At 47.1% G+C, this 27,895-nt stretch overlaps 2 protein-coding genes across 3 annotated transcripts in view; both read right to left on the reverse strand.

Moving 5' to 3' along the window:
- Positions 1-2,792: 2,792 nt before the first annotated feature.
- LOC118930162 (fibroblast growth factor-binding protein 1) overlaps positions 2,793-27,895 on the reverse strand; it is a 35,287-nt gene continuing 10,184 nt past the window's right edge. Inside the window, exons 1-2 of one of the 2 annotated variants that reach the window (XM_036921076.2) lie at positions 5,529-5,681; positions 2,793-3,880 (exon numbers count right to left, since the gene is read on the reverse strand). In XM_036921076.2, coding sequence (XP_036776971.1) covers positions 3,144-3,860 — 717 coding nt within the window. In that variant the 5' untranslated portion in view covers positions 3,861-3,880; positions 5,529-5,681 and the 3' untranslated portion in view covers positions 2,793-3,143. Of the gene's footprint in view, positions 3,881-5,528; positions 5,682-27,895 lie in introns of those variants that run through there. The other variant, XM_057502115.1, reaches the window with a different exon arrangement.
- LOC130683927 (spore coat protein SP65-like) lies at positions 4,441-27,884 on the reverse strand. Its single transcript, XM_057503225.1, has 6 exons — positions 26,682-27,884; positions 22,085-22,139; positions 11,817-11,897; positions 5,666-5,746; positions 5,529-5,600; positions 4,441-4,545 (listed from the first exon to the last, which is right to left on the reverse strand). The coding sequence occupies exons 1-6, from the start codon at positions 27,866-27,868 to the stop codon at positions 4,441-4,443; spliced, it is 1,581 nt and encodes a 526-aa protein (XP_057359208.1). The 5' UTR covers positions 27,869-27,884.

Genomic DNA, 27,895 nt, shown 5'->3' on the forward strand with positions numbered 1-27,895 from the left:
CTTAGTATCAAGGGGAGTCGTATCGTAAGGACACACACGCAAAACTGGCTCTACCACTTCATATCCAGAAAGCCCTCAAAAAAAATATGGGGTTCCAAGTTGGACAGAAGCTAAGGTAAAGGTCTATGTTGTGTCTTACAATTTTTTTACTGTGTTTTTAAAATGTCCCCTCAGCATGTGACTGTGATGGAAGGCTCAGCGTGAATGGAAGCTTTACCTTCTGGAGTTTTCTCTTTGTAAGAACATACAAGGGGATGTCGATGTGCAAGGAACTGATGTATCCTGCTCACCTTATGGCTCGGCCTGTGTCGGAGGGCCACAAATGTCACTCTTCTCTCATCAGGTGTAGGAAGGCAGGAAGTATTTGGGGACCCCCATCTGGGTTTCCCACTTACAAGCTATGCCATTTATAGGCTTTCTATCCCGGCAAGCAGCTCAGCTTCTCTGAACTTCAGGTACTCATCTAGAAAATGAGGAGAACACCTACTAGACAGGGTAGTTACGGAAACTGAGTTGAGGTGATCGATGATCATTGTTTATTGTATTGGCTTTGCTTATTGTTTTAGCAGCCCTCATACTTTTAAAGAGTTTACATAAGGAATGTTTTAACTCTCTCTCTACAACCAGTCTTGTGCTGTGGGCTTCAGACGGTTACTTGTGTTGAATACCTACTGAGTTTGTGGTTGGCATTAGATTTATTGACCAATGTGAGTCTTATAACAACTCTTAAATGTGGGTCTCATTATCCCCAATTGTTGGGATGAGCTCATTGTAGTTCAGATGAGTTAAATAACTTGCACAGAGGCCTTGGATGGGAAGTGGCAAAGGCAGACCTCTAGCCCAGGTGCAGGCGACTCCAGCATGTTGGAAAGAAACCTCCTCCCAATTCAGCCAGTGGCCAAAGGGCATGAGGGAACTAGAAGAAACATCACCTTCATGGGCTGGAAGGTATCTGAAGAGGGCTTTGGGACTAGTCTGGTCGATTCTCCAATGATTATACCACACACATCAAACAAGATTATTATTCAACAGCCCCTGGAAGTTTTCAAGTCTTTTCTTATCTCAGGATTATGGGGAATTAAGATGTCTGAATGAATGGGGAGGTGGCCACAGGGCAGACAATCAGTGTGGACATTAAGGGAAAACGTCCTTCTTGTGGTGTGGCTAAGAGGAGCTTGGGAAGGTCTGGAATGTTGGTTCAGTTCCCTTGGGAGTGAGGTGAGGTTCACAGGTCAGGAGCTGGGGCTTGTCCTACAATGACACTGCACCCTTTGATGTTTCTGAACACATGAAGCAGGATCTATTCATTGGACTATAAGCACCAAGAGAAGAAAGACTTTTTGTTTGCTATTTCCTCCCCTGGAATCATGTCTGGCATATAGTAGGAGCTCATAGCTGATTAATTAATTTCAGGGCATTGTACTCAACGCCCTCTCCATTTGGAACACTCTTAACGCAGAGTGACACCTGGCTTGATTCCTCACTTCATTAACTATAGGCTCCAAAGTGATTTCCACAGAGGGGCCTCCCTTGACCGCCTCACCTAAAGCTGGTTACCCTCCATCACTTTTAGTTCCTTCTCCTCCTTTACTTTCCTCTCCATTACATGTAGATTCCTGAGTTTACCTCCACTTTCCTCACTGGTTGTTCCCGGGGCAGTGCATCCATCTCCTGAGCAAGCCGCACCTGCAGCCCCTGGAGCAGAGACTGGCAGAGTTGGTGCTCAATAAAGTATGTGTCGCATGAGTGAACATATGCATACTCCACGGCACACAGCAAGTGAGAGTGTTAGTGTTGAGGATGTGAATGATGGCATCCAAGTGTTACTCTGAGGCTGTCACACTGGATTGGCTGCCAACAACCCTCAGTGTAAGTCCAAGTAGGTTGTTCTGTGTAAGAAAAAGGCCACTCTTCCCCTGACCCACTAGTCCTTCCTACCACCGAGAAACTGCAGAACACTGCCTGACCAGCTCCTGCTCCTCACCTTTGGCTGTTGGTGGAATTATGACAAGGAATTGGGGACACATCATCCTCCCTCTCCAACTCTGGAATAAAAACACTTTTAGATCCTTCTTACTAACATGTAAATGATTAATAGCAGAGTCGTTCCTGCATCTCCCTACTTCTAGGCATGCAGCTGCTCTCATCTGCTAGGATTTTCTCATCTCTTTGCTTTCATACATGCTGTCATTTGGCTATAATACCTCCACTTTGGAAAGACACTCTTTCCAAAAACCCAGCTCCAGTAATACCTCCTTCATGAAGTTCAACCTGAGCCCTTCCAGTAGTTCGTGCCTCCTCTCTGGTTTTCCATGCTGCCTTCCCCTTTCCTCTGGAGCTTGTTTCAGGGCATTGTACTTACCCAGGCCAGAAATGAGCTCCTCAGGGTCCAGGGTCCTGCATATGACATGCGGCTCGGACATGAGTCACTCAGTGGAGGATGTTCCTCCAGCCTGCAAGCCAAGGCTTGGCTTACAGACATCCTGGGTTCAAATCTTGCCTCCCCTCTTACCATCTGTGAGGCTCTGATAAATGTCTTAATCACAACAGCCCCAGGTATCCCACTGGAAATCAGGCATCCGAATTATTACAGTTCAGTAAACACTAAACACTGGATCAATGGATGAGAGTATAAATAGGGATTCTGGAATGGGTCACCTTTGGGGACGGCTTAGGTTTGGTGGGAAAGAGGAAGTTATTCCTTAGGTATTTTTCCTACTATACGAGGGCATGTTTATGAGTTCATTGAAACTAAGCAGACTGAAACCAAAAAAAAATGTTGGTTGAACATATTTCTGAAAAATTCCCAGAGCTTTATTATCTTTGTTAATTCTGTAGAAAGTGCATTGCACTGAAATCACCACTCTGGCTTATTAGCTCCAAGACTGGTCCTTGCTGCACATATTCACATAGTTTTATGGGCCAAGGAAAACATACTGAGGTAAAAAAAACCTCTGAAAACCAAGTCTAAGGAAATGAATATAAAGCAAATTCCAAAACGCAAAAACAAATATTATAAAATCTGTTTAAATATTCCACTACACTCCCATAGCATAAATGTTCATCTTACTTGGAGAACTTTACACGTACTGAAGGGCTTTGACATGACGCCTCCTAATGGACTCTGTTCTCTTTTGACCTCATTAACAAGAACTGCCCTGTACCATCGTGATAAAGAATTTGCAGAAAGAGCTCCAGGTCTCCCCACAGTACTCCAGGGCCAAATTCCTCTGATTTACCAGGTCTGGGTCCTCCACACACTTGGGGTCATTGGTTGCTGAGGTCTGGGTCCCCACAGGGCCGGAGGGTGTGTTCCCTTTGACCTTGCTGTGCTCCAGGGGAGAGGGCTCCCATGACGTTTGATTGGGTTTCTTATTCCTAATCAGAGTGGAGTTCACTAGCTTGAGATTGGATTCTGGAAACTTCTTTCGGCACACTCTGGTCTTCAGGACACTCTTGGAGTCCCCACAGATGGCCTTTTGAGAGCGCAGGTTCCGGCCAATTTGTTTCCAATAGACGTTATTTTTGTTTAACTCTAAGCAAGAAGTTGGGTTGCCAGAAAAGACACAGGAAAACCTGTTGTCATGTCGAGTGCACTCGACCTTCAGGGCGACGCCCTGCTCCTGCTCAGTCGCCACCCATCTGCAGTTGGCTTGGTCTTGAGTGACAAATTTGCCTTTGGTCAGGTGCTTGGGTGGCTGCCTTCTTTTCTCAACATCGGTCTTGACTACAGTGTGCAGATTATCCCCCGGGGTGGATTTGCTGACATGTCTATTCTTTGCTTCCTTTCTGCCCTCCGCCAAGAACACATGTGCAGGTAGAAGGAGGAAGGACAGCAGGGTGAGGCTACAGGTCCTCATGGCTTCGGCTTGGTGGGAACCTGTTTGACAAAAGGCAGGTGAGTCAGTGCTGGGCAGCAGTTCAGTGGTGCAAGGCAGACTCCCCCTCCACCCTGCCTGCTCAGAAGTGAAATCAAGAATCCATGTGGCTCCTGGGGTTACGAGCCCAGCAGCCTGTCTATTCATATTTCTGTTTGATGTGAGTCTTGAGTGTAAAATTCCTCCTAACCTTCATTCACTCCACCTCCTCTGAGCCTCATTAGCTTTCAATCCCTCATTCCCTCCCTCAGTTTCTCCTATATGCTCACTCACGCTTTCATTCACTCATCCAGCAAGCATTTATGGAGCACCCACCATATGCCATGCACTGAACTAGATGCTGAATTTATCAAGGTAAATAAAAACGTCTCAAATTTTCAAAACTTAGAGATAGCTCTTCGGGGGAAATTAACAACATTAACCAGAAATGTGTTTCAACACTTTCTCAAATTGATCTCGAGCAAGTCACTCTCCGTGGGTCTCAACCCTTTATCACAATACCCAGGTGCTGAGTAAAATAGTTGCCAAGCCCTCCCCCAGCCCCAGGTGCTGGGTTTCTATCTCACAGCTCTACACGGACTTGGGTAACCACTTGATGAGAACGGACATGGCAGGGGACATGGAAGGTGGTGTTGACTCGAGCATCCATGTGCACGGAGTTTGGACGCTGAGATGAGTGTTTGTGAGTGGGAGCGTTAGGGGGCCTAAAGAAATGCATCATGGAGGGGAGACCATCTAATCTGACTGGGCAAAGTGAACCAGAGTGAATAGGGGTGTATTTCCCCCAGAGCATTTAGATTATAAGGTGGAAGGGAAGGATCCTGCCTAAAGTGATTTCTGAAGCCCTGTTGCAGCCCAGTACTAGGCATATAGAAAGCCTTCAACCAATACTTTAAAAAATAAATCATTAAATAAATAGGATCACCATAAACTCTACACTAAATTGCATGTACTTTATTGGGTAGGAATAAAAACCATACATGAAAGGGGAAGAGAAGTAAGAATTCTGTTTGATACCAATATGCTAAATAAGCACTAAATCAGTATTTGATTCTCAGCCCATTAATTAGCACAACAGCCCTACCTGGCAGGTAATAATAAATCATCCACAGGTAAGAGATGTGACAGTTAAGTGTCATACTGGCAAATAAGTTGCTCAAGATCCCACAGTGGGCAAATGAGAAAGCTGGGACTTGCAGATAAGACAGCAGAACTTATCTATCTGACCCTGTACACCACCCGTACTGATCACTTCTTGCCTTTCAACTTTACTCTGTGCTGTGGAAAATATTGGCAACAAATAAGAAAACTGTGAACTACTCAGGGAATTATAATGATAAGATGATTCATATTATCAGTGCTCCGTTTTAAATGAAGATACAGAATCATGTTTGCATAAGGGGCAGGCCCAGATATCAGTTCCACCCTGGCCGTGTGGTCACCTTTTAGGACTGAGAGGGGAGATAGCCAAGGGCGGTGGGATCCCAGCTGAAGGTGGACAGGAAGCTAGGTATACCAAATGGTGGCCCACTCATTCCTTACAGCTCTGGGACGCAGACCCCACGTGTCCAGGATGGGCTCTAGTCTAGGATCCTGAGGTTTTTGGGGAGAGTGAGAAGAGGAGCAGGTAATAAGGAGCCAGGCTCTTACCTTGTCCGGGGCGTGCAGATCCAGTGCAGTGCCAGATGCAGGAAGAAGCTCGCGGGCTTGCAGCTGTCTCACCTGCAGGGCCAGGCAGGGAAGCCCTTCTTATAGGAGCCCAGGCAGAGATTTTACAACATACATACCCACAGATCTTTATCATACTCCTCCCAGCCACGCCTCTTCAGAGCGAAGCAGCTTCTGCAGGGAAAGTTGTTGATGTAATCCTGTGGGAGGGAGGGTTACTGGGGCATCAGGCCTGCTTCCTCTATGCCCTTCCCTTTACCCCAGGGGCCAGGATGCGAGGACAGCTCAACCTGGCAAAGGCCTTTCTTGATTGGATGAGAACCCCAACAGGGATATCTGTGAGGGGTTAATAACAATAATAAAAATAATCATAGCTGCCCAACAGTGTGCTCGCCCGTTGTCCCACGTCCACTCTGTGGTATGGTAAGCTACGATTCGCCCCATTTTACACATGGGGAATTGGAGCTTGGAGATATTCAGGGCTTGTCCAAGTTCACAGAGCTAGGGGCAGGAGGGGCCCAGACTGTAAACCTGGGACTCCCGGCATCCATTGTCTGGTCTCTTCCCACCTGCCACTCTCACTAAACCTTTGGTGAAGGAGTCACTGAAGCTCGGGCCACTTGCCTGTTTCTGAATCTGTTTTCACTGAAGAGGCGCTTGACGTTCTTGTGCGAGCAGAGGAATCCATGGGCCCTCAGAGAGTGGGAATCCACTGATCCAGGGATTTCCACTGAAAACATTCCCGGTCACATGCAGGGACCTCACTCTGGTCAGCCCTCTGGAGGCAGAGGCTCCCAGAATGAGCTAGGTGGAATCTTGGCACAGCATTGTTTAGCTGTGAGCTTAACCTCTCTGAACTCACACTTGTTCATCTACCGATTGCTCACAAAGCAATACCTCACTTAGGATTTCATTCTAAATTATATGGGGCTGAGCAGTAACATAAAGTGAAATAGACCAGATTTGGTGCATAAGATGGTCTTTAGTTGTATTCTTTAAAAACAGACATTTTATTTTCTTACGAAGCATATAGAAGTGGACTCACTTCCACTAAGAAGATGTGGACCTCACTATATTTTTCACCTCACATTTGATGATTTGGGGCACAAGATATTGTTCATTTTCTTCTTAATGCAGCTATAAGGAAAATGATGGCACAAGACAATAATGGCTACAGACCTTGTCTTCCAACCAGGAACACTAAGGAGTGGTGGGAACTGTGGTGAACTGGGTGGTTCCTGATATTTAAATGACAATGTGCTGCTACAGTTGACTGAGAACATATTGGCAGGGGGCCAGTATTTTCACACCTCAAGAATTTTTTTCACTTATATATACACATATGCATTTCACATATACTTGATTCCATTCAAGAGCCACTTGTTTGAGAATTCTAAGGCAGGCTGTGGATGTTGACTAGCTCACTCAAGGTAAAGGGTCTCTTTAAGAAATCTGTTGGAAGAGGCCATTTCCCCCAACTCCAAGTCACTGGTAAAATTGGCTCATTTCAAGATCCATCCCCATTTTCTTGACCATCTTACCCAACTATGACCTCCATAAATAGGCTCTCACATGTGGTATTTGGGGAGATTATTTGGACATAGGCAGAATAAAGCTGCTTTGTACCACAGGGATACATCAAGGTGGTTTACTGAAAAAATGAGAAATTCATCTCTCAGGAGGCAGTCAGATTCTTTCTAGAGGAAAACTGAGGTCAGAACACAGAGCATATTTACAAGGGAACATGTGGATTCCTGGATCTTCTCTGAGCAGTGTCTCCAAGCTTTGGCAGGGAACCTGGAACGTCCCCCACAGGCTTCCCATGGACCCGCAGCCTGCCTGTGGTCCCATCCCAGCTCTGCCTCTGCCTGGATAGTTCTAGTGCATGCAGGGGGCACAGTATTAGCCCAGGCTGTGTAGCCCTTTCCCTGTGGGCTCAGCCTGTCATTTCACACTCATGTCACACACACACACACTCTCCAGTCTGGCCACACTAAACCACTCAGACAGCCGCTCACCCGCATCTCCTGGAGATGTGGTGCACTTGCCCTCTGCCTGCCTTTGATCTCACTGCTCCCCTTACTTGCAATGCCCTCCAGTCCCACTGTGCCAGGCTCACACCAGCTCAGCCTTCAACATTCAGCTCGAATGTCACCGCTCTGTGATGTCATGGGTTTCCTGGTCCTTCTCCACATCCCTGCCCCACATGGATATTCACGGAGAGAAACAGACCATCACCCACAGTGGGTGCTACACTGTGCCACACTGAGCTGAGGCTGTGTCCCCCCTTCCTTCACACCTCCATAAACTGAGGAAATGATGCTCGGCTCCTGCAGAGCCCTGGGGCCACTGGGGAGGGTTTGGAGCCCCAGCTTGGCTGTTCCCAGCAGGCTCCCACCACCACCCCAGACTCCCAGGGCTGAGGGGCTCACTACTCCTGGAGAACTGACTCCAGAAAGGCTCATTCAGTTTTTCTCACAGGAACCCCAGGAGGGGAGTGTGCTCTGGGTCCTGTGGAACAGCTGTGGAGCTGAGGCTAACGTGGGCAAACGCAGGCCTGGCACACAATTGGAAGAGAATGAAATGGAGGCCACTTCTAATATTTTTATTAAAAACAAAATAATATACCCATACTTTGGTAAATTGTAAACTCTCCCTTCTTACCCTTTCATTTTTAAATATGTATCTTTCTAAATATCAGATTAGTATTAGTTTTGCAAATATTTGCAAAGATATAGTTCCCCTGCCTTACATCTCACAGGAGTTCCCCTATCATTAACTTGTTATTTTATAACACTATGGAACCAGTATTGACATATTATTACTAAACTCCAGACTTTGTTCAGCCCTTCTTACTTTTTTACCTAGGTTAGTAAACTTTATTTTTAAAAGAGTGGTTTTTGTAAGCAGTAGACTCATAGACACCAAGAAGGGACTAGTGGTTACCAAAAGGGAAGGGTTGGCGGAGAAGAGATTAAGGGGTGCTATAATTCCATATCACAACATAGGTAGGTCATTGGGATGGTTGGACAGCATGGAGAATACAATCAATAACATCTTAGTACATTGACAGTGGCCTCCATGGAGGGGGTGAGGTCTTGGTAATATGGGTGCTGAAACACTGTTTGGCGTATGTGAAACCATTGTAAGACTGCACATCAATGATACTTTTAAAAAAAGATTGGTTCTTCTTTTCTGGCAATGTTGAGTGGAAAGTACAGAAAATTCCCATATGTATCTTGCTCACTGACACAGCTGCCTACACTATCAATATCTTCCACCAGAGTGGTAAAATCACTAAACCTGATGAACCTTCCTTGAAACATCATGATCACCCAAAGTTCACAGTTCACTCTTGTTGTTGAACACATATAGGTTTTGACAAGAATGTAATGACCTGTTTCCTCCCTGGTAACCCTGTTTTTTTACTATCTCCATAGTTTTGCATTGCATGAATGCCATGTAGTTGGAATCATACAAAATTTATTCTTCTCAGACTGGCTTCTTTCATTCAACTTCGTCGCTTTAAGTTTCCTCCATGTCTCCTCATGGCTTAATATCTCTTTCTTTTTTTTTTTTAACCATTGTATCATATTTCACTGTTGGGATGGACCATAGCTTATATATCCATTTACTTATTGCAGGACATCTCAGTTGCTTACAAGTTTTGGCTGTTATGAACAAAGCTGTTATAAACATACATACGTAGGTTTTGGAATAGACATAGTTTCCAACCCCTGGTGGTGTTTTCTGTCCAGGGTCTCATGCAAGAGTTTACGTGGCATTTAGTCGTCATGACTCCTTAGCACCTCCTGGCTGTGAGTGCTCCTCAGATGTTCCTGGGTTTTGATGGCTTTGACAGTGTTCAGGGGTGCTGGGCAAGGGTTTTGAGCGTCTCCCATTTTGAATTTGCTTGGGTTTTTGTCATGAGCACATTGGGGTTGTATTATTTTTTCTCTTTATCAACGATTTAAATGCTGGATTGCAGGTTTCTTTTTGGGGGCTCCATAGGAAGTCTGGATGCAATTGGGAACCACCCCAAGGGAAGGCTGGCAGTTGAGTGCACAGTTACTGGCAGGGGATTTCAAGCCCAAAGCTGATATTATTCTCATGTCCTTGACCTCTGCGGGTACAGTCACCAGAAGTTATATCAGTGGGCGTGATTTTGTTTGGAGATGAGTCCTAATTGTGCATTGTACTGGGTCAAATGTGGTAAAGAATCAGTCCCTCCTTAAAAAGTGACATCATGTACAAAGAACTGAATTGTCCCATTAAAGTGATATAAATTTGTTGGGTCTAATTATGTGCATTAAAAACTTATTCATTAGCATAAAATCAGTAAATTGGCTTAAAAAATCAGCTAAATCTAATGAGGTGGCAAAAACATTCATCTCAGACTTACTGAAAAAATATTTGCATTCCAGATTTAGAATGTCGCTAATCGTGAGATTTTAGAATTCCTGTTCAGCAAATCAAATGATACACGATGCTAAAGTTTACTTCAGAAAAACAAGAGACAGTGAAAAGTTGTCGGTGCAGCATTCCGTATGAACGCTGATTGAGAATCTGCTCAAGTCCATTTATCTTAGAGGAATATCCTCTGTCACACCTCATCATATTGAACCCATTTAGTTTGCAGCCATGTACAACACTTGGTGCTGATTCTGAATCCATCTAAAAAAACAACTCCAGGTTTCATATTAAATTAAACCAAATGAAATTGCTGTCTGTGGGAGGTAAAAGTGGGAGTGGGCAACTCTGAATAGATCAACCCAACAATAATAGAGTTTTTCTTCTCAAATAATAAAGCTGTTTTGAAGCCTTACATGTTCTTAAATTTTTTTCTAGTGTTTTATAAGAAATGCTCCACAGAAGATAAGTTGATCGATTGTCTCTGGGTTTTTGGTATCATTTTATTTTAAGGAAATCACTCTAAAGCATTTTAAACATCCTTTAAAGAAGTCTGCTCCTTTTAGATAAAGGTTCTGAAGCACACACCTCTACACACATATGCCTGTATACATACATATGCAGACACATACACATGCATGTATATCACACTGGGTGTGCACACATATGCACACCTGTCACCTCCATGTCTTAAGGCAGAAGAAAGTTCCAGAGAGTCTCTCTTTTGAATTTTCAGTTTCTAACCTTTGTTCATTATGAAGAGTGCCAGTGGCCACCCTGGAAACCTGGCTAAGGGGGAAGATGAGCTGCCCTTTCTCTGTGTTACTGCTGCACACGGGCATGTGAAGTGCTGCTTCTGTCACAAGAAGAGGTGAAGATGTTTAGATGAGATGCACCAGAAAACAGCTCTGAAAAAGCCTGCAAGGGCACATGGGGCAGATGGCATGCAGGCCCAGGGGGCAAAGCACTTTGCATGCTATGGGCTGTTTAAAGGAAGGCAGGGATGGCAGGGGAGTAAGACATGAGAGCAGGGTGGCCTCTAAGCAACCACTCATACATTCATTCATTCTGTCATCTACTCATTCTTCCATTCATCCAAGGAGCACTCATGAAGCACCTAAGGTCCCAGGCTCTCTGCCCTTGACTGGAATACAGTCTGTACTGCCATGGTCCTTGCCTTCAAGGAAATGACAGACAAGAGGCAAAGGACAAGAATCTTAATCATGACAACATAGGAACAATTGCTATGTTGGAGGGAAGGCTGGTGGTTCCCTGGGTGGGGACAGCTAACCTAGCTAGATGCAGAGAGGGTTTCTCCAGGGAGTGCAACTGGTTAAGAGACAACTCAACAGCTGGAGGAAGAGGAAGGGTGTCCATTCAATCATTACTCAGTAACCACTCAACACAAAGTGCAATATTAGTCACCATGGGAAATGCAAGGTGAATATGATTCGCTGGCTCCTGACTTGAAGATGACTAGCTAAGTCTACAGCTCACTAGGTGATCATTGCTGTAGTGGTGATACCTGGTCACTGCCTCACCTCAAGCTTCTGATGGTTTCTTATCTGCTTGCAGAATAAGGTCCTCATTTCTGAGTCTGACAGCTGAGGCCTTTCTCTTCTTGATTCCAGCCAAGTTTAAAGTCCATACACATTACGTCCTACACACATATCCTACACACTGTCCACTCTTCTCCCCACATGTTAGGCTGCTTCAGGACACCTTGCCTCTGCCAAACGGTTATCTTTGCCTCAAATTCTATTCCACCCTTGTCTACTTGACAAATTCTATCCTAACTGAACTCCCTTTGCCCACGACAGAATTCACTGGTCCTTCATCTGGGTGTTCATGAATTCTTACCGACGTCCCCGTTATTGCAGCTGGTTCGTCACCTTGTGGTGTCTTCATGTGCTTGTCATCATCATCCTCCTGGTAAGCGACCTGGTCATCCAGAACTCAAGGATGAAGCTTAGAAAGCACTTTGCAAATATTTACTGGGTTGAACTGGATTTTGCATTTATAAGAGGATTCTGATTGTAAATCAAATAAACCAAAGACAACAGAAACAAAACCAGGAATTTATAGAAAGTTTCTTGTGCTACCGATCTTATCACTTGTGGAAAGCAAGTGTTGTGTAGGATGACTGTTTCAAAATGTGTCTTCGGGATTTTAATTTATGGAGGTGACTAAGAGACTTCAGGGAGAGTCTAATGCTATTGGGAAAAGAGTTTGTAACTTAGATTTCCCAAGAGAAGGGAGCGTGCCGCCCCACGTAGGGTGGCATGGGGAAGCATATGCTTTGCTCATGAGGCAGAATCAAGAGGGAGGAGAAAGCCTGGGCCAGAGCCCTCTGTGTGGTTCCCAAGGAAAGGGGAGGTGAAGCACAGTAGGCAGCTTTAGACTGGCCAGTTTGAATAATTCTAGGCTTTGGGACATAGGAGTGCCTCTAGCTGTCCAGTATCTGGCCCTGGGTGGATTTAGGGCAGGGAAATTTGCCTTGATGTGTGAGAGTTGGATGAAGACGTGCTGAACTTGCATAGGAGAGTTATTCTCCCAAGCTGCCTGCTGTCATTAGGAATTAACTAGTCCTGTTGTGGGGTTGTGGGGTACAGTCTCTCCTCAAGTCCCGGCCTCCTGAGATACCCAACCATTGTAAGATAAAGAATATAAAAAACATAACTAATCCAACCCATCATCACAGAAATGTTGGTGTGATAATAATAGAGACCTTTAGGAAGTAGGAGATAAATCGCCCCAATTAGCAAAGAAAACATCTTATTAGAAAAGCAACAGGGACGAACACAAGTAGAGCTAGATAGAGTCCTTACTGGCCAGCCCATGATCAGCTTTCTATTCATATGGCATAATCCAAGAAAATAGATCTGGAATTTTGGCGAGGTCTCTAGCAATACTGTGCTAGAGTTGGAAATATTAAACAGATGAGCCTGACAATGAAGTCTGGGTCTATTTCTTGAGTCAAAGTGGCAGGTCCGGAGTTACTCTGTTGAAGGTATGAACTGACAAGTTAGTAAAGTATATGTAAAGATAAATGATATTGTGTGTAACCAGGGGGAAGGACTCACTATAGTCATAATCAGAGAGACACAGGCCGGGGGAGGTTGTAGGGCTGAGCTGGAGAGAAAGTCAGAGAAGGCACTGGGGAGTGAGTGGTCCTCTACCCAGGGGTCCCAGGGGTTAACCGGTATGAGTCAGGGGTGTCCTGGGGAAAGCAATACTCTCCGTTAATTTCTAGAATGGCACAGATATTAGTAACCTTCACTGGATTTCCCTTTAGGCATGGGAGTGCAGGAGACTTCATTCTGGCAGAGAGCAAGGAGTATGCTGGGTCATGAGCTAAGCAAACAGGAGCTCAGAAACACACAGAAATCCTAATATCAAAGCAAGAAAAGCAAAATAGTGTCCTATGTCTGTCCAATTTGTACCCTAGAAGAGGCAGTCCAGGGGCACCACTGGATATTGGGGTGAGGCTGTCTCTGGCACAGGGGATGGAGTCCAAGGTGAGGTCAGTGTCACCTGAGGCAATGATGTTTCCAGTGTTGCTCTTGGGTGAGTTGAGGCCATCTGGGATGTGGGATGGGATCCTTTCAAGTGGATACCCACTCACATTGTTGAGAGTCCAAGCATTTGCTGTTTGGTTGAAACAATGGCTTATTTGGAGGGTTTGGGCCTCTGGATTATAAACCAATGAAAACACCTAGAGCAGGAGTACTACTAACACCAACAGTGTATCGAATGGTGTACAGTTACACTTAACCAGTTCTTGTTTTCAGTGGAAATGTGGATTCAAATCAGTCCCGTGTCCTATGAGCAGTTGACTGGCCTTGGGACACTGTATGGTGAATGGGTTTCAGAAGATTATTGGCCCTTGATTTGGTTTCCAAACCTTATGGGATGGGGGCAAGATAGAAAATTTATGAAAAAAGATTCAGGCCTGAGGCAAAATAGAAACTAATTTAGAGGTTTATCTGCCAGACTGAAACATTAAAACCAGTTTTTTGAGGAGACCAGTATGTCTCTTAAATACACTGGTTATCTGGGAAGTATAGAGACATGATGGTTCTAGTGAATGCCTCTTGCAAGAGCCGAGCCTGGTGCAGGCTGAGAAGTGAGATGTATGTCCTGGTCACTGTCAGTCATGTCCATGACTGTGAAGGGAATGCAGAGTGCCCTGGCATGGCCTTGTATGGTGGCCTTAGTATATGTACAGGTAGAGACATACGTGATATTGATTCGTATTTTGGGTGTCTGTAAGGCCAGAGAGTCCCGTAGCCTTTATCCTGAAGAGTACGAATTTTAGACAATGAACCAAAACTTTATAATGATTGTGAAGATGGGGCCACTTACTGACCAAGGCATCCAGAGCTAAGATGACTGAAGTTTGGCCAAGTGAGCTAGTTCCTGCATTCAGTCCTTTATCAGAGACATCCTGGCTCAGGGATGGAGCGCTACAACATTCCACTGAGCTCTGCTACCTACCATGGTCATTTGCAAGGTCTATGGATACCTGTTGCTCTTCACTCCGTTAGTCTCACACTGCTTCTCAGGTAGCCAAGGGTCGTTGGGGAAGGGCAACCTCCTCCAGTGCCAAGGCACCCGGAGAGGGACCATGGATGGGGAGGCGGCCCTCCTGCAGGTGGGTGCACCAGAGGGCCCAGGTTTGGCTCCCTCCTGTATTGTTATCAGCCTTGGGAGCTGTGCAGAGCTCATGGGGAGTGTTTCCATGACTCCAACCAAATGATCAGTGGGGTATGGAAGGTCACAGGCTCAGGATCTAGGAGAGCCTCTATTTCCAGAGGCACAATAGGTAGCCAGTCATTTATTTTAATGATATACAGCATGAGGCTGAGAGGGGCAGCTTGCCTCAGAGCCCTTGGATGACCTTTGGCTCCCAGAAGAGGTCCAGGAGCCTGAGATCATGGTGCCTGAGAAGAGGCTGCCAAGCCTCGGCACTGAGGGAGTCTCTGAAGGCACTAACAGGAATGCCTGCTAATTTCAGTTTAGAAGTAAGGTTTGTAAATAAAGAATATGCTGACACCAGAATCCAAAAGGGACTCAGAGATGTTGGACTGGTATGTCTGTAGTGAGTGTGTCCCTGGAGGAGGATGTGGTCAGTGTAATGTCATACGTAGGATGCAGGTATGAGGAAGGCGGAGGCAGGCAAGATCTTGTATGCCAAGAGTGCGTGATGACAGAGCGGTCGAGGCGCTTACTCCACGGTGGCCCGGACAAGATGCATGGGGTACCTTCGGCAGTGAAGGCAAAGTACAGCTGAGAGGCTGGGGAAAGAGGCGCTGAATGGAACATCAGAACATGTTGGCTGAGTCTGGAAGAGCAACACTGTTATTAGAGTCAGTAACTTCAATAATATTGGATTTGGATTTAATAATAATAATGAGGGTCCCAGTGGGAGGGAACACAGCATGAATATAGTAATCCCCCAGGAGGTGCTCTTTAATTTTTCCAGATTTCAAAGCAGGCAAAATTGGGCTGTCAGAGAAGTGAAGATAATCAGCCCTTCATTAATTGCATGTTTTAATCTTTGAAGGCCTGTTTGAACTTAAATTGGGCCACTTGAACGATGTTAACAGGGGTCATTGGGTGCTATTCTATTAAGCCAATTAATAAGTGCTTGATAGAGTTTCAAATCCACTTGCTTATGAGAAAAATGAGATTGTTTGTCAGAGCAGTTTTGCTGTAGGAGTGAAGTGAGGTGTGACAGGATGTCATCATCTCATCTATGGCGCTTGACAAGCGCTCAGCAGCTGAGCCTGTCAATAAACCCTTACACAGAAGCAACTATGGCAAGGGGACGTTTAGACTATAAACACCAAGCGTTCCCGACCAGCAGGCGCGAGTGCTTGGTCTGGGCAAGGACCTCTGCTCATCAAAAATACATCTCCAAAGAAGTTGGGGCCCTTAATCAGCAACTGCCAAGGTAAAAATGGCTCTTATACTGACAGGGCTGATGCCTTTGTTCCCTAGCAACCTGCTCTAGCAACAGGGCTTTTACTTTTGCACTGGAAGCTGGGCCTCAGCTCCCGGTTGGCTAAGTCATCTCTCTTAAGCACCAGCTTTCATACAGGTACACTTCTTTGGACTTTACCTCTTTCATCTCCTCTTGCCTGGAACAATACTGTGATTAATTTATCCTTGGTTTGGAGTACGTGGTTTCTTTACTGGCTTATAAAACACATCCTGTCTGTGATTGACTTGTCGAATTCTCACAGCAAACCTCTGTCAAATCAACTATGGACAAAGACAGTTTCAGTCTCTGGGCATTAGTTTGCCTCCCTAAACAAAAAAAATGTTGACTTATTTTAGTTAATTATTCGTTATGTTAGAACATCTATGCCCAATAGGAACCATTTTAGGGCAGTGGGTGCTATGATCATGGGAAATTTAGGTAAGGCTCCAGTTAAAGGGAGGCGTGTCTGTTTTTCTTCCATTTTATGTTGAGTTGCTTTTGAGGGTTACAGGGATGCAATATTTAAATTTGGTGATCAATATTACATAAATTGATTAAATCCATGGAGTTTTGTCAATTGGCACATTGTAGCCAATGCTGAGGTTAATTTAGAACCTGTGTTGTAGAGGTGCCAAAGCCAATCAGCTCTCTTTCTTTGTCTTGTTTGTTATTGAGAGGTACCGCCCAACACACACTCTCCCCCAAATACAGGGTCTTTCCTCACGCCTCTCCTCCATCTCTTCAACATCAGTTAGGCGTCCTACCGTTCAGTTCCGTGCTGACAGTAGCTGGAGTCTGTGCAGAAGCCACAGGGTGAGGGCTCTGTCTCACAAGGTGCGCTCCCCACTTCAGACACCAGCCCCAAATGGGGTGCCCACATGTCTGCTGGGCTGACTGCAAATTCCTGGGTTTGATAATTTGCTAGATGGAGTCACAGAACTCAGGAGATTTCTACTCACCATTACTAGTTCATTATAAAGATACAATTCTGGGACAGCCAAACGGAAGAGATGCTTAGGGCATGTGGAGAGTGGGCAGTTGGCCGTTTCCTTGAGCTCTGCAGGTGCTCCGCCTCCCAGCACCGCTGGGTATTCCCAAGCCTCATCGTTTAGAGGTTTTTACTGAAGTTTCATTAATATGAACACAATTGATTAGATCACTTAGCTTTAGTGATTAAGGAAATGGGGGAGTGTGGCTGAATGTTCCAACCCTCCAATCATTCAATTTGCCCCTTCTGACAATAAGCCCCCACCCTGAAGGTGTCTAGGGGCCCTCAGCCACCTGTCACCTCATTAGCATACACAAGACACGCTTACCACTCCTGAGATTCCAAAGGTTTTAGAAGCTGTGTGCAGGGACAGGAGCCAGGGACAAGGGCCAAATACTTATTTCTTTATTATTTCACACTTACATAAATTCTTTTAGTACATGCATTGTTTTTATGTATGTATAAAATTATTCATAAATTTTTAGTATATACATTTTGGATTTCTAATTGGGTCAAATTATGGAACTTTCTTTTAATTTAGTTATACACGCATATGTGTATAATTACACGTGTATAATTAATTTAATCACCTTCTATTTTCTCCCCTGTATTTAGGGATTACGTTTTTTCTGTTTTAGACTTTTAGCTCCCTAAAGTCAGAATTTTCAATTCCTCTCTGGCTGATAAGAGGGAAAGGGGGAAGTGAAAAGGGCTGGAGCCTCCTGGCGGCAGCCTCCCCCTGTGGCAGCCCCTTTCTAGCTTAATCAGAACTTCCCTCCCCCTCCGCCCCGCTCTTCCTTTTTTTCTTATAAATGAAATCTTTTAGACTGACACAACTCTGGGAAGCTAAAGTTTATTCTCGCTCCCTCCCTTCCAGCCTGCCTCCCGCCCTCTCTCCCTCCCTCTTGCCCAATTTCTCTCTCTCTCTCTCTTTCCTCTTCTCTCCTGTCTGCACCTGACCTTTCTTTTCCCTTGGGGTATTTACCTGCTATGCTCCTCATGGCCCCAGGTGACCTCTGCTGCTGAGTAGCAGCTCCCAGCCTAGGGTGTCCCAATCAACCTTGTATCTATGGGGTCAACATCCAAGAGAGCAAAGGCAGCAGTGTCCTGATTTTTCAACAGTTGGTTCGAAGAGAAGGCTCTTAGCATGCTGATAAGCAGGGGCACTCAGGGTGCCCAAGCACGTGGGCCAGGTGTGTTAAACCCTTTATAAGCTGAGAAACTTCTGGATGTTTCAGGGGAGTTAGGGGCAGGAACCAAATGCTCTTTCCTCTTTCCCTTTTTCATTAAGCATTGGGCCACCAGTCTCTGAGGATGTGATCTCTCATATCACACCAGTGGGGGGACCAGTCATGACATCAGGAAGGCAAGCAACAGCAAAGATTTGCCTTTCAAGCAACATTTGAAATTTGGGTAGCCATGGTTTTCCACAGGGAGGGCACCCTACACCTGCTAGCAACCAGGAGAAATGGGCTGGGCTGAATCTGGAATCAAATGGGTGTCTCTGAGGTCGGCGATGACCAGGGGACAGGCAACCTCAGCCTCCGACAGACCGTTGAAGAGGTGCCTCATTCTCCAGGGACTTGTTTGTCCATCAGAGAAGAGATTTGCTGCAACAGGGGGCACCGTCTGTGGCGCAATGCCTAGCTCTCAGGCCGGCTGTGCTGGTGCCTCGTGGGGCTCTGATGGCGCAGCCATGAGATGGCCAGTCTCAGGGAGCTCAAAGCCCTCCAAGGGGAGCCATCCCTGCTTCCCCCTCTCTCCAGGAAGCCCTCCCTGGAGCTTCTCATGCCTGCCGTCCTGTCTGTGCCAAGCAACAGTCTGGCTCAGTTTCTTGCCCCCATTTAGGCTGGAAACGGTGGGAGGACATAACAGACACAGCCCAAGGCAGTGGCAGCTGACCCCGAAACGCCCCAGAAGCCAGCACTGTTGCCAGGGCAGAGCCAGCTTGGCAGTCTTGCCAGTCAGTGAGCCAAGATGACCGGCAGCTTCGGCCCTCAGCTGAGCGTGAAGCCAGGGCCCTGCTCCCTTGTCTCAAAGTGCACCCTGGGATTTACAGTTATAGGTAACTGGATGATGACAAGGAGAGGCTAACACCAAGAAAAGAAGAATTTTACTTATATTTCCCAAGAGAAGCGGGCACACCATGCCATGGGGAGCAGCTGGCTTGGTCAGGAGGGGAAGCCTAGGCCGGAATCCATATTGCGGTTCTTTGTGGGAAAGGCCCTCCCCCATTGACTATTTCACTATGACATGAAGGCAGAGCAAGGTAAACTGTTTAGGACTGGCCAGTGTGAGCAATTCCGGCGGGCCTGGAAAAGAGTGGCCAGCTATCTGGTACCTACCATCAGTTGATTTAAGGCAGAAAATAACATTGGCTTGGTATATGAGGGGGTGGTTGGCTTGTGCATGGGTGGTGTGCCCCCAGGTAAGCTATTTAGTACCTTAAGGAGTCACCCAGTGCCAGGAGAGGCACTTTACCCCTTGGTCTGCAGGGCCTCCAAGATACCAAAACATCATAAGATAGAGAAGGTAACATATGTGATTAATAAAACCACTCAAACGTGTGCAGTGGGGGACACTCAGTTCTCACTGGGCATTCTGTTTTCTCCGCATGTGGGCTGTGATCTCTCAGCCTGCTTTTCTCCTTCACATGGCTGGACTTAGGTGTCGGCAGCTCTGAGCTGCGCTGCAGTGTGGACAATCTCAGGGAGAGACCTTGATAAGAGGCGTTTGTGTCACCTTCCTGCTGCTGGACTCACCCACCCCGGCAAAGAGCAGGATTCTAGGGTGAACAGCCCAATCCCCTGAAATGTGGGGCTGGATGTGGGGAGGAACAACTGTTCTCTGAGATGGGAGAGCTGCTCCCAGCGGGGACAGACTCGTGGGTTTCATGTGTGCCCAGGAGGGAAGCTATGGATACAGGAGGTGAGGAGGTGTGCAGGAGGGCTTTCCAGAATTCTCTCGAGGTACCTCCAGGCCCCTGGCTCCCCATCTTCCCAAGGATGATGACACTGTTATGATGCCCACTGGGCAGACCTCCCTCCATACCTGTCACACGTTTAACAGAGTGACTGAGCAACACTACAAGGGCTTGAGTGGCAGCAGCTATCACTCAATCTATTTCTGCACACGCTCACATGGATGATCCCACTTAATCCTCACACCATGCGGAGGAGACAGGTGTCACTGTGATCCACACCACACAGAGGGGGACACGAAGGCTCGCTGAGAGAGCTGGAGACTGGTGGGGCCAGGTGTCCAAAAAACTAAAACTGAGACTCTGAAACTGGCGCACTTCTCCTAGAATACTGTCCAAGTGGCCACAAAGCCAGGGGAACTCGGCAGAGCCTTTACATAGATAAGTAGTTACTTTAACACAGTTCAGTTTACTCTCCCTGGCATGTGACTTGTGGACCTATTTACAACATATGTAAGCATTTTAAGGGCCTCATATACACTGTGAAGTCTCCCCTTCAAACCCTCCTCTCTCCCTACTCCCCAGCCCCTGCTCCAGGCCCTGTGGGACCAGAGGTCAGGAAACTGGGGCCACACGGGGGCCACCCTCCAATGAGAGAGGCTCAGGAACCCACCCGGGGCTGGGGGAGAGGGGCCAGGAATGCTCCCCAGCCCCCAGGCTGTGCCCGCAGAACTCACAGTTCTCAGTTAGGGGCCCCGTCTAGGAGCCACAGTGTCACCTGAGGGTGGTGGAGGGAGGGAAGGGAGGGACGCAGCCACAGGGGCAGCTTTCCTTCAGCACGTGGTTCCCTCTCGTTTCACCTTCACAGGATCTAGAAGCAGAAAAGGTGAATCACCTTCGGTTTCTCTTGGAAACAATTACCGATTGCAATGCCGTGGTTTAATTTGTCTTGGACTTGAACTGTTCCAACCAACCCTGATGGCACCTGCCATGGGTCTGGGTTAGGGTCGGGCTAGTTTAGGCCTCTGTCCTTCTCAGTGTCCTTGGGAGACTCATGTCCCCATTTGTCAGGAGCACTTTTGTCTTCAAGGTGTCACCATTGGTGACCTCATCCTGGGGAGCAGACGGCCATGAACAGTTTTGTTCCCTTGAATATTCGATCCCTTTTTCACTGGACTCCCAACCAGGTGCACATCTGTGCGGCACTGTGTCACTGTGGAGCCTTCGCTGTGAGTTGTCACACAGACTTATATCCACACTCTAAGGAGTGGAGTTATCTTTACCTGAAATAAAGATGAGAAAACTGGCTTACATGACATCCCTGAAGTCACAGCCTCATTCCTTCCAGCTGCACCAGTGTCCCTTCTGCTCTCAGAGAAAAGATGAAATGCAACACCAGGACCCCAAACTAAGCCTGACAGCACCGAGCACCGGATCCTGACAAGAACCCAGGAGGAGGGCTCCTGGTAAGACCTCAGCTGGCAGCCCGGGCTGGCTTGGCCTCTGGAAGCAGAGGGGCCTGAGGAAAGAGGCAGGGGAGGGAAGGGAACCTTTGCTCCCTGGGAGGTGTGGGTGGAGGGTGAGTAAGTCAAAGGCTGGGGAGGGATGGGAGATGCCTTTGCATCACACTGGTCCCTGCCTTTAATAGTCTGAAGTCTTATTCAACTGTAATTTCTAGAGCATCAATAGACATATGACTTCTGGGGAAAATAAACGTATTTTTTAAGTGACAGTCACAATACCTCCCGTTGCCTCCCAGATGGCATCAGGCTTGAGCTCTACAGACAGAAGAAGTCTTCCAAAGGCTTCCTTTATGTTGATTTTAAGCTGCAATCCATCTGGAGCTCACAGACTTGGAGATATTTGCAACCAGATTCAGCAAGGGATTTTCCATGCTCACATTTCTCTTAACCAGTAAACTCAAAGCAGCTAGAGCCCCACCATAAATTTTGCATCCCTCAGGCATTTCTCAAATCCTCTCTGCAGGCAGTGGGATGGTTGTGAAAAGTCAATAATTGGCCGAGACTCTAACCTGGCCCAATGTTCATATAAACGTTAAATCACTGAATGTAAGGGGAGGAGGATATATTGGAGGTGATGTTGTTCAATTCCTTAAGTTTGAATTCATCAATTCAGTGCATTTTCCCACTATTTGCCCCCAAGGATGGCCCCCCCCCTAATGGGACAAGCCCTCTCCCTTCGGGGAATGACTAATCTCATGAGCTCATGCTCACCGGCTCCAGTGGGGAGCAGGTGGCACCCGCAGAGGTCGACCCTGACTTGTTAGTCCTGAGGAGATGAGGGACCAGCCCTCCAAGTCAGTCCTGGGGAGTCTGTGGACTGCGGCTCAAGGCCTGATTCCTGGGAGAGTAACAGGAAGGTCGCTCCCCTACAGACCTCGTGAGCAAAGCAGGAAGCCCAGGCTGAGGTGGACTGTTTGGGCGTAGGGGACAGTATGTGGCTCATCCAGGTATTCTGCTGAGCCCTGTGTAGAGACTGACCGGAAAACCAGCCGCTTTCCCCTAGGGACCCGGGTAGCAGGTGGGGTAGAGGGGGTCCCACCTGCCTGCTCTGGGGCCCTGTGAAGCCCCTGGTGGAATCTGGCTGCCTGATTCAGGAAGTATGCCGAGTGGAGCCTCCAGGGAAGGGGGGCAGGCTCTGCACAGTCACCCCTTGGGGTGCCAGCTGCTGGCCTGGTCTCGGGCGCTCGTGGGGAGCGCGTGCCTCAGAGGATGGCCGGGTGTCATGTGCCCAGTACCCCGTCCTGTGTCAGATGCTAAAGAGAGAGTAGGAATGGTGAACAGATTTCCCATAAGAAATGGACATGGAACATTCCAGAACAGCAAGTCTGGTCTCATTGCTGAGTGCTCTTCGCACAAGTCAGTCAAGGCCATGTCTTTAGGGACCTATTGTATTATTTTCGTTCACTCACAGGGGCAGCCTTTGGATGTGATTCCCAGGAAGCCCCGAGGATGCCTGGTTTATGGAAGGCTTCTCGCGACTGAAAGCTAATGGAGTCCACTGGGTGTAGCAGTCACATAGGCCAGTGGCAGCTCTGGAAGACCCCCTGTGAGAAGCCCATGGGCCAATGGGTATGCTGAAAGCCATGACTCTTCTGTTAGGCAAATGCTGTTACGGAGATAGCATGCGTTTTATCACCTGTCTCGGGCTCTGGATAACAACCTAGCTAGAGGGTGACACCTTCCTTGTATATTCCTTTATATCCCATGTCAATGCCCATGGAAGGTGCATCTCCAGATGAGAGTACGAGGTGCAATGTGAGTGACCTGGTACACATAGCCTACATGGCCAGCATCAGTCCCCCATCCATCACCAGGTGGGGTATGGTAACTCTATCACCATTACAACGCGCTGTATCAACGGGCCCCCGTCTATGTCAAGGAGACTGAAATGGTCCACCAAGACTGTGCTACATGTCAGTAATTGATCTATTTGTCTAAAGGCGAAAAAGGACCCATGGGTCTCAGGGTGGGTCCTGGTTGTGTCTGGCAAATAGAACACATTGGTCTTCTGCCGCCATCATGTGGCTTCTTCCGGAACCTTGGCACCTAACGGTCTCTGATAACCCCACAACTGAAGTTGCCATTATTATTACTATTTTTTAAGATATTATTGATATACACTCTTATGAAGGTTTCACATGAACAAACAACGTGGTTACTACATTCACCCATATTATCATGTCCCCACACACACACACACTCCATTGCAGTCACTGCCCATCAGGGTAGTAAGATGCCACAGATTCACTATTTGCCTTCTCTGTGCTACACTGTCTTCCCCATGACCCCACACACACCATGTCTGACAATCATAATACCCCTCAATCCTCTTCTCCCTCTCTCCCTACTCACCCTCCCCCATCCCTCCCTGCTAGTCCCTTCTTGGAGTCTGTGAGTCTGCTGCTGTTTTGTTCCTTCAGTTTTGCTTCATTGTTATACTCCACAAATGAGGGAAATCATTTGGTACTTGTCTTTCTCCACCTGACTTATTTCACTGAGCATAATATCCTCAAGTTCCATCCATGTTGTTGCAAATGGTAGGATTTCTTTCTTTCTTATGGCTGAATAGTATTCCATTGTGTATATGTACCACCTCTTCTTTATCCATTCATCTACTGATGGACACTTAGGCTGCTTCCGTATCTTGGCTATTGTAAAAAGTGCTGCAATAAACATAGGGGTGCATATGTCTTTTTGAATCTGAGAAATTATATTCTTTGGGTAAATTCCAAGGAGTAGAGTTCCCGGGTCAAATGGTATTTCTATTTTTAGTTTTTTGAGGAACCTCCATATTGCTTCCCACAATGGTTGAACTAGCTTACATTCCCACCTGCAACCTGAGACGTTTCTGAACATGCCACACAGGACCCAGTCACTGGGGTGTAAGTACCATGAAGAAGGATAGGATATTTTCTGCTTTTTGGTTTGCTGCTATTTTCTGCCCCTAGAACAATGTCTGGCATATAGTAGGAGCTCATAGTAGGTAATAAATAATGAACTGATTTTGGGCTTTTGCACTAACATCTTTACCTGATGTTACATCTTTACCTGGGAGACACCTGGCTTGCTTCCTCACAGCATTTATCATAAGCTCAAAGTCATCTCCACAAGGAGGCCCACCTGGCCATCTAATCTAAGATTGGTTATGGTTACTCTCCATCACTTTAGCCCCTTCTCCTCCTTTACTTTTCCCTCTATCACGAATGTATTTGTGAGTTTATCGCCACACTCCTCACTGGTTGTTCCTGCGGGCAGTGCATCCATCTCCTAAGCACTGCTGCACCTCCAGCCCCTACAGCAGAATCTGGCAGAGTCAGTGCTCAGCAAATTATGTGTCGAATGAATGAGTGAGTGAATGAATGTGTGCATAGTACATGCAAAGAGCCTAGCACAGGCCTGACACTTTGCATGTGCGAGATAAGGTTAGTCTTATGATGTTGATGATGACATCCACGCAACAGTCTGAGATGGCCACACCCTGAATTCATCAGTGACAACCAACCCTGGGTGGGTCCTGTTAGATTCGTGAGTGTAAAAGACAGTGCCTCCACCCCACCTACACTCCTCCCTGACACCTGTAAGGCCCTAAAGACCAGTGCTTTTACCAGCTCCAGCTCTTCACTATTTGGTGTTGTTTGAATTGAGAGATGATATAGGGGCACAACATCCTCTTTTCCCACCTTTTGAATAAGAACACTTTCAGAGCCTTCATACTAACATGTAAATGACTAATAGCAATGTCATTACTGGATCTCACCATATTCCAGCCATGTGGTCTCTCCCATCTTCTAGGATTTTCTCATCTCTTTGCTTTCATACATGTTGTCATCTGCCTAAAGTGCTCCAATGCTATTTGTAATCATCCAGACCTACCATACCTGAAGATCCTATCCCCAATTTCCATTCACAAAGTTACTTTCTCTGAAAGCTCAACCTGAGATCTTCCAGCACTTTCTACCTCCTCACTCTGGTTTGCCATGCCCCTTTCTTCCCTCCTTTGGAGTCTTCATCTCAAGGTATTATTCTAACACAAGTCCCACTCCCCCAGCCCAGAAATGAGCTCCTCAGTGTCAGGGGTCAAGTACACAGTGTGTGGTAGTGGGGACTGAGTTGAATGGTTGGAGGGCATTCCTCTAGCCTGTGGACTTAGCCTTTAGACCTCCCAACTCAAATCTTGCTTCCTTTCTTACCATCTGTGAGGCTCTTAAGTCTTAATCACATCGTACCCTGAGTTCCCACTTGAAATCAGAGATCCTTACTATTGCAATTCAGTAGGCATCAAACACCACAGATCAACAAATGAAAGCATAAGGACAGGGATTCTGGAATGAGTCACCTTTGGAGATGACTAGATGAATATTCCTCCTGAGATATGTTTTTCATTGACTTATTAGGGCCTCTTTCTGATTCCACTTGGGACCAGAAGGATAGAACCAAACAATAGGTGAACATATTTCTGAAAAATACATAGAGTTTTATTATCTTAATTTGACAGAAATTACAATCCATCAAAATGTTTACTCTGGCTCATTCATTTCAAGGACAGGTCCTCACTGCACATACACAAAGTTTTGTAGGTCATGGAAACATACTCTGTGTTTGTAAACAGCCTCTGAAAATCATACCCACCCCAGTGAATATAAAGGAAACTTCAAAACAAATACAAAAATCACAAAATCTATTTGAATATTCTACTGCATTCCTGTAGCACAGAATTTCCTATATCATGGTGAACTTGGAGAGCTGTGCTACGTACAGAGGGAAAAATGCATGAGATTTCCTAACTGACTGCATTTGTTTTTGCATCATTACAATATTTGTCTTGTAATGGAGTGCCTAAGGTTTTGTAGAAGGGTTTCCTGACTCCTGACAGTCATTCAGTGCCATCTGCTGGGCTGTTTTCTGGGCTGTATTCATCCACATCTAGGGATATGCAGGTAAGGCTGGGATTATCTTCTGGCCTATGTGCAGTTTTGTCTGCTGGATTGTCCCCTGCATGATCATGATCTTTGAGTCTTCCCTACAACCAGGCATGGGGATGGCCATGGGCTCTGTCTTCACTGGCATGGTAGAGGTGACCTTTCTGCTGGGTGACTCTGTGGTGGTGATCTCTTCCACACCTGGGACCTCAGTGGAGGTGGTCATATCAGTCATGATGGGCATGGTTGTGGTGGTTTGTGTGATGGTGGTGGGCTCGGTGGTGGTGGTGGTCTGTGTGGTGGTAGTGGGCTGTGTGGTGGTGGTGGTCTGTGTGGTGGTGGTGGTCTGTGTGGTGGTGGTGGTGGGCTCGGTGGTGGTGGTGGTGGTCTGTGTGGTGGTGGTGGGCTCAGTGGTGGTGGTGGTGGTCTGTGTGGTGGTGGTGGACTGTGTGGTGGTGGTGGGCTGTGTGGTGGTGGTGGGCTCAGTGGTGGTGGTGGTGGTCTGTGTGGTGGTAGTGGGCTGTGTGGTGGTGGTGGGCTCAGTGGTGGTGCTGGTGGTCTGTGTGGTGGTGGTGGACTGTGTGGTGGTGGTGGGCTGTGTGGTGGTGGTGGGCTCAGTGGTGGTGGTGGTGGTCTGTGTGGTGGTAGTGGGCTGTGTGGTGGTGGTGGGCTCAGTGGTGGTGCTGGTGGTCTGTGTGGTGGTGGTGGACTGTGTGGTGGTGGTGGGCTGTGTGGTGGTGGTGGGCTCAGTGGTGGTGGTGGTGGTCTGTGTGGTGGTGGTGGACTGTGTGGTGGTGGTGGGCTGTGTGGTGGTGGTGGGCTCAGTGGTGGTGGTGGTGGTCTGTGTGGTGGTGGTGGGCTTGGTGGTGGTGGTGGGCCGTGTGGTGGTTGTGGTCTGTGTGGTGGTGGTGGGCTCGGTGGTGGTGGTGGTGGTGGTGGTCTGTGTGATGGTGGGCTGTGTGGTGTTAGTGGTGGGCTGTGTGGTGGTGGTGGGCTGTGTGGTCCTATCACAGGGTGGTTTGGGAAAAACATGTTTGACACATTTGCAAACCATGTAGGGGTCCTGTTTGACCACGAGATGCCACCACGGGTCATCCTCACTTGGATCATTGATCAGAGTGGAGTACACCAGCTTAAGGTGGGATTCTGGAAAGCGGCGGCACACCCTGGTCTTCAGAGCCACACGTGAGTCTTCACAGATGTGGTTCAATCTGCGCAAGTTCTGGGCAATTTGTCTCCAGTACCATATGTCATTTCTCACACACCTTAAGCAGGAAGTTGGGTTACCAGCAAAGACACAGGAAAAATGGTTGTCCAGTCGGGTGCAGTCCACCTTCAGGGCAGTGTCCTTCCCCTGCTCCATCACAGTTACAGTACATATGGCCTCGTCCCGGGTGACAATCCTGCCACCAATTGCATCAATTTGTTTCCAGGTTCTCTCCACAATTTCAGGCTTGCACAGAGGTAGCTTTTCATCCATGGATGCTATGCTGCGTCTCTCTATCTGTATTTTCTCTGTGCCCTCCAGGAGGAGTCCTTGAGCGGCCAGAAGGAGGAAGGAAAGCAGGGTCCTCATGACTTCAGCTTGGTGGGATCCTGTTTG

This window comes from Manis pentadactyla, chromosome 5 (assembly GCF_030020395.1).
Source record: "Manis pentadactyla isolate mManPen7 chromosome 5, mManPen7.hap1, whole genome shotgun sequence".
Taxonomy (NCBI): Eukaryota; Metazoa; Chordata; class Mammalia; order Pholidota; family Manidae; genus Manis; species Manis pentadactyla.

Excerpts from the sequence above, each read along its gene's own strand:
- LOC130683927 (XM_057503225.1), bottom strand. The coding sequence starts at position 27,868 with ATGAGGACCCTGCTTTCCTTCCTCCTTCTGGCCGCTCAAGGACTCCTC. Across the intron at positions 11,898-22,084 it reads CCTGCTCCCCACTGGAGCCG|GTCGCTTACCAGGAGGATGA; the intron begins GTGAGCATGAGC and ends CTGGATGACCAG. Across the intron at positions 4,546-5,528 it reads ATCTGCACGCCCCGGACAAG|CGTCCAAACTCCGTGCACAT; the intron begins GTAAGAGCCTGG and ends CACTCATCTCAG.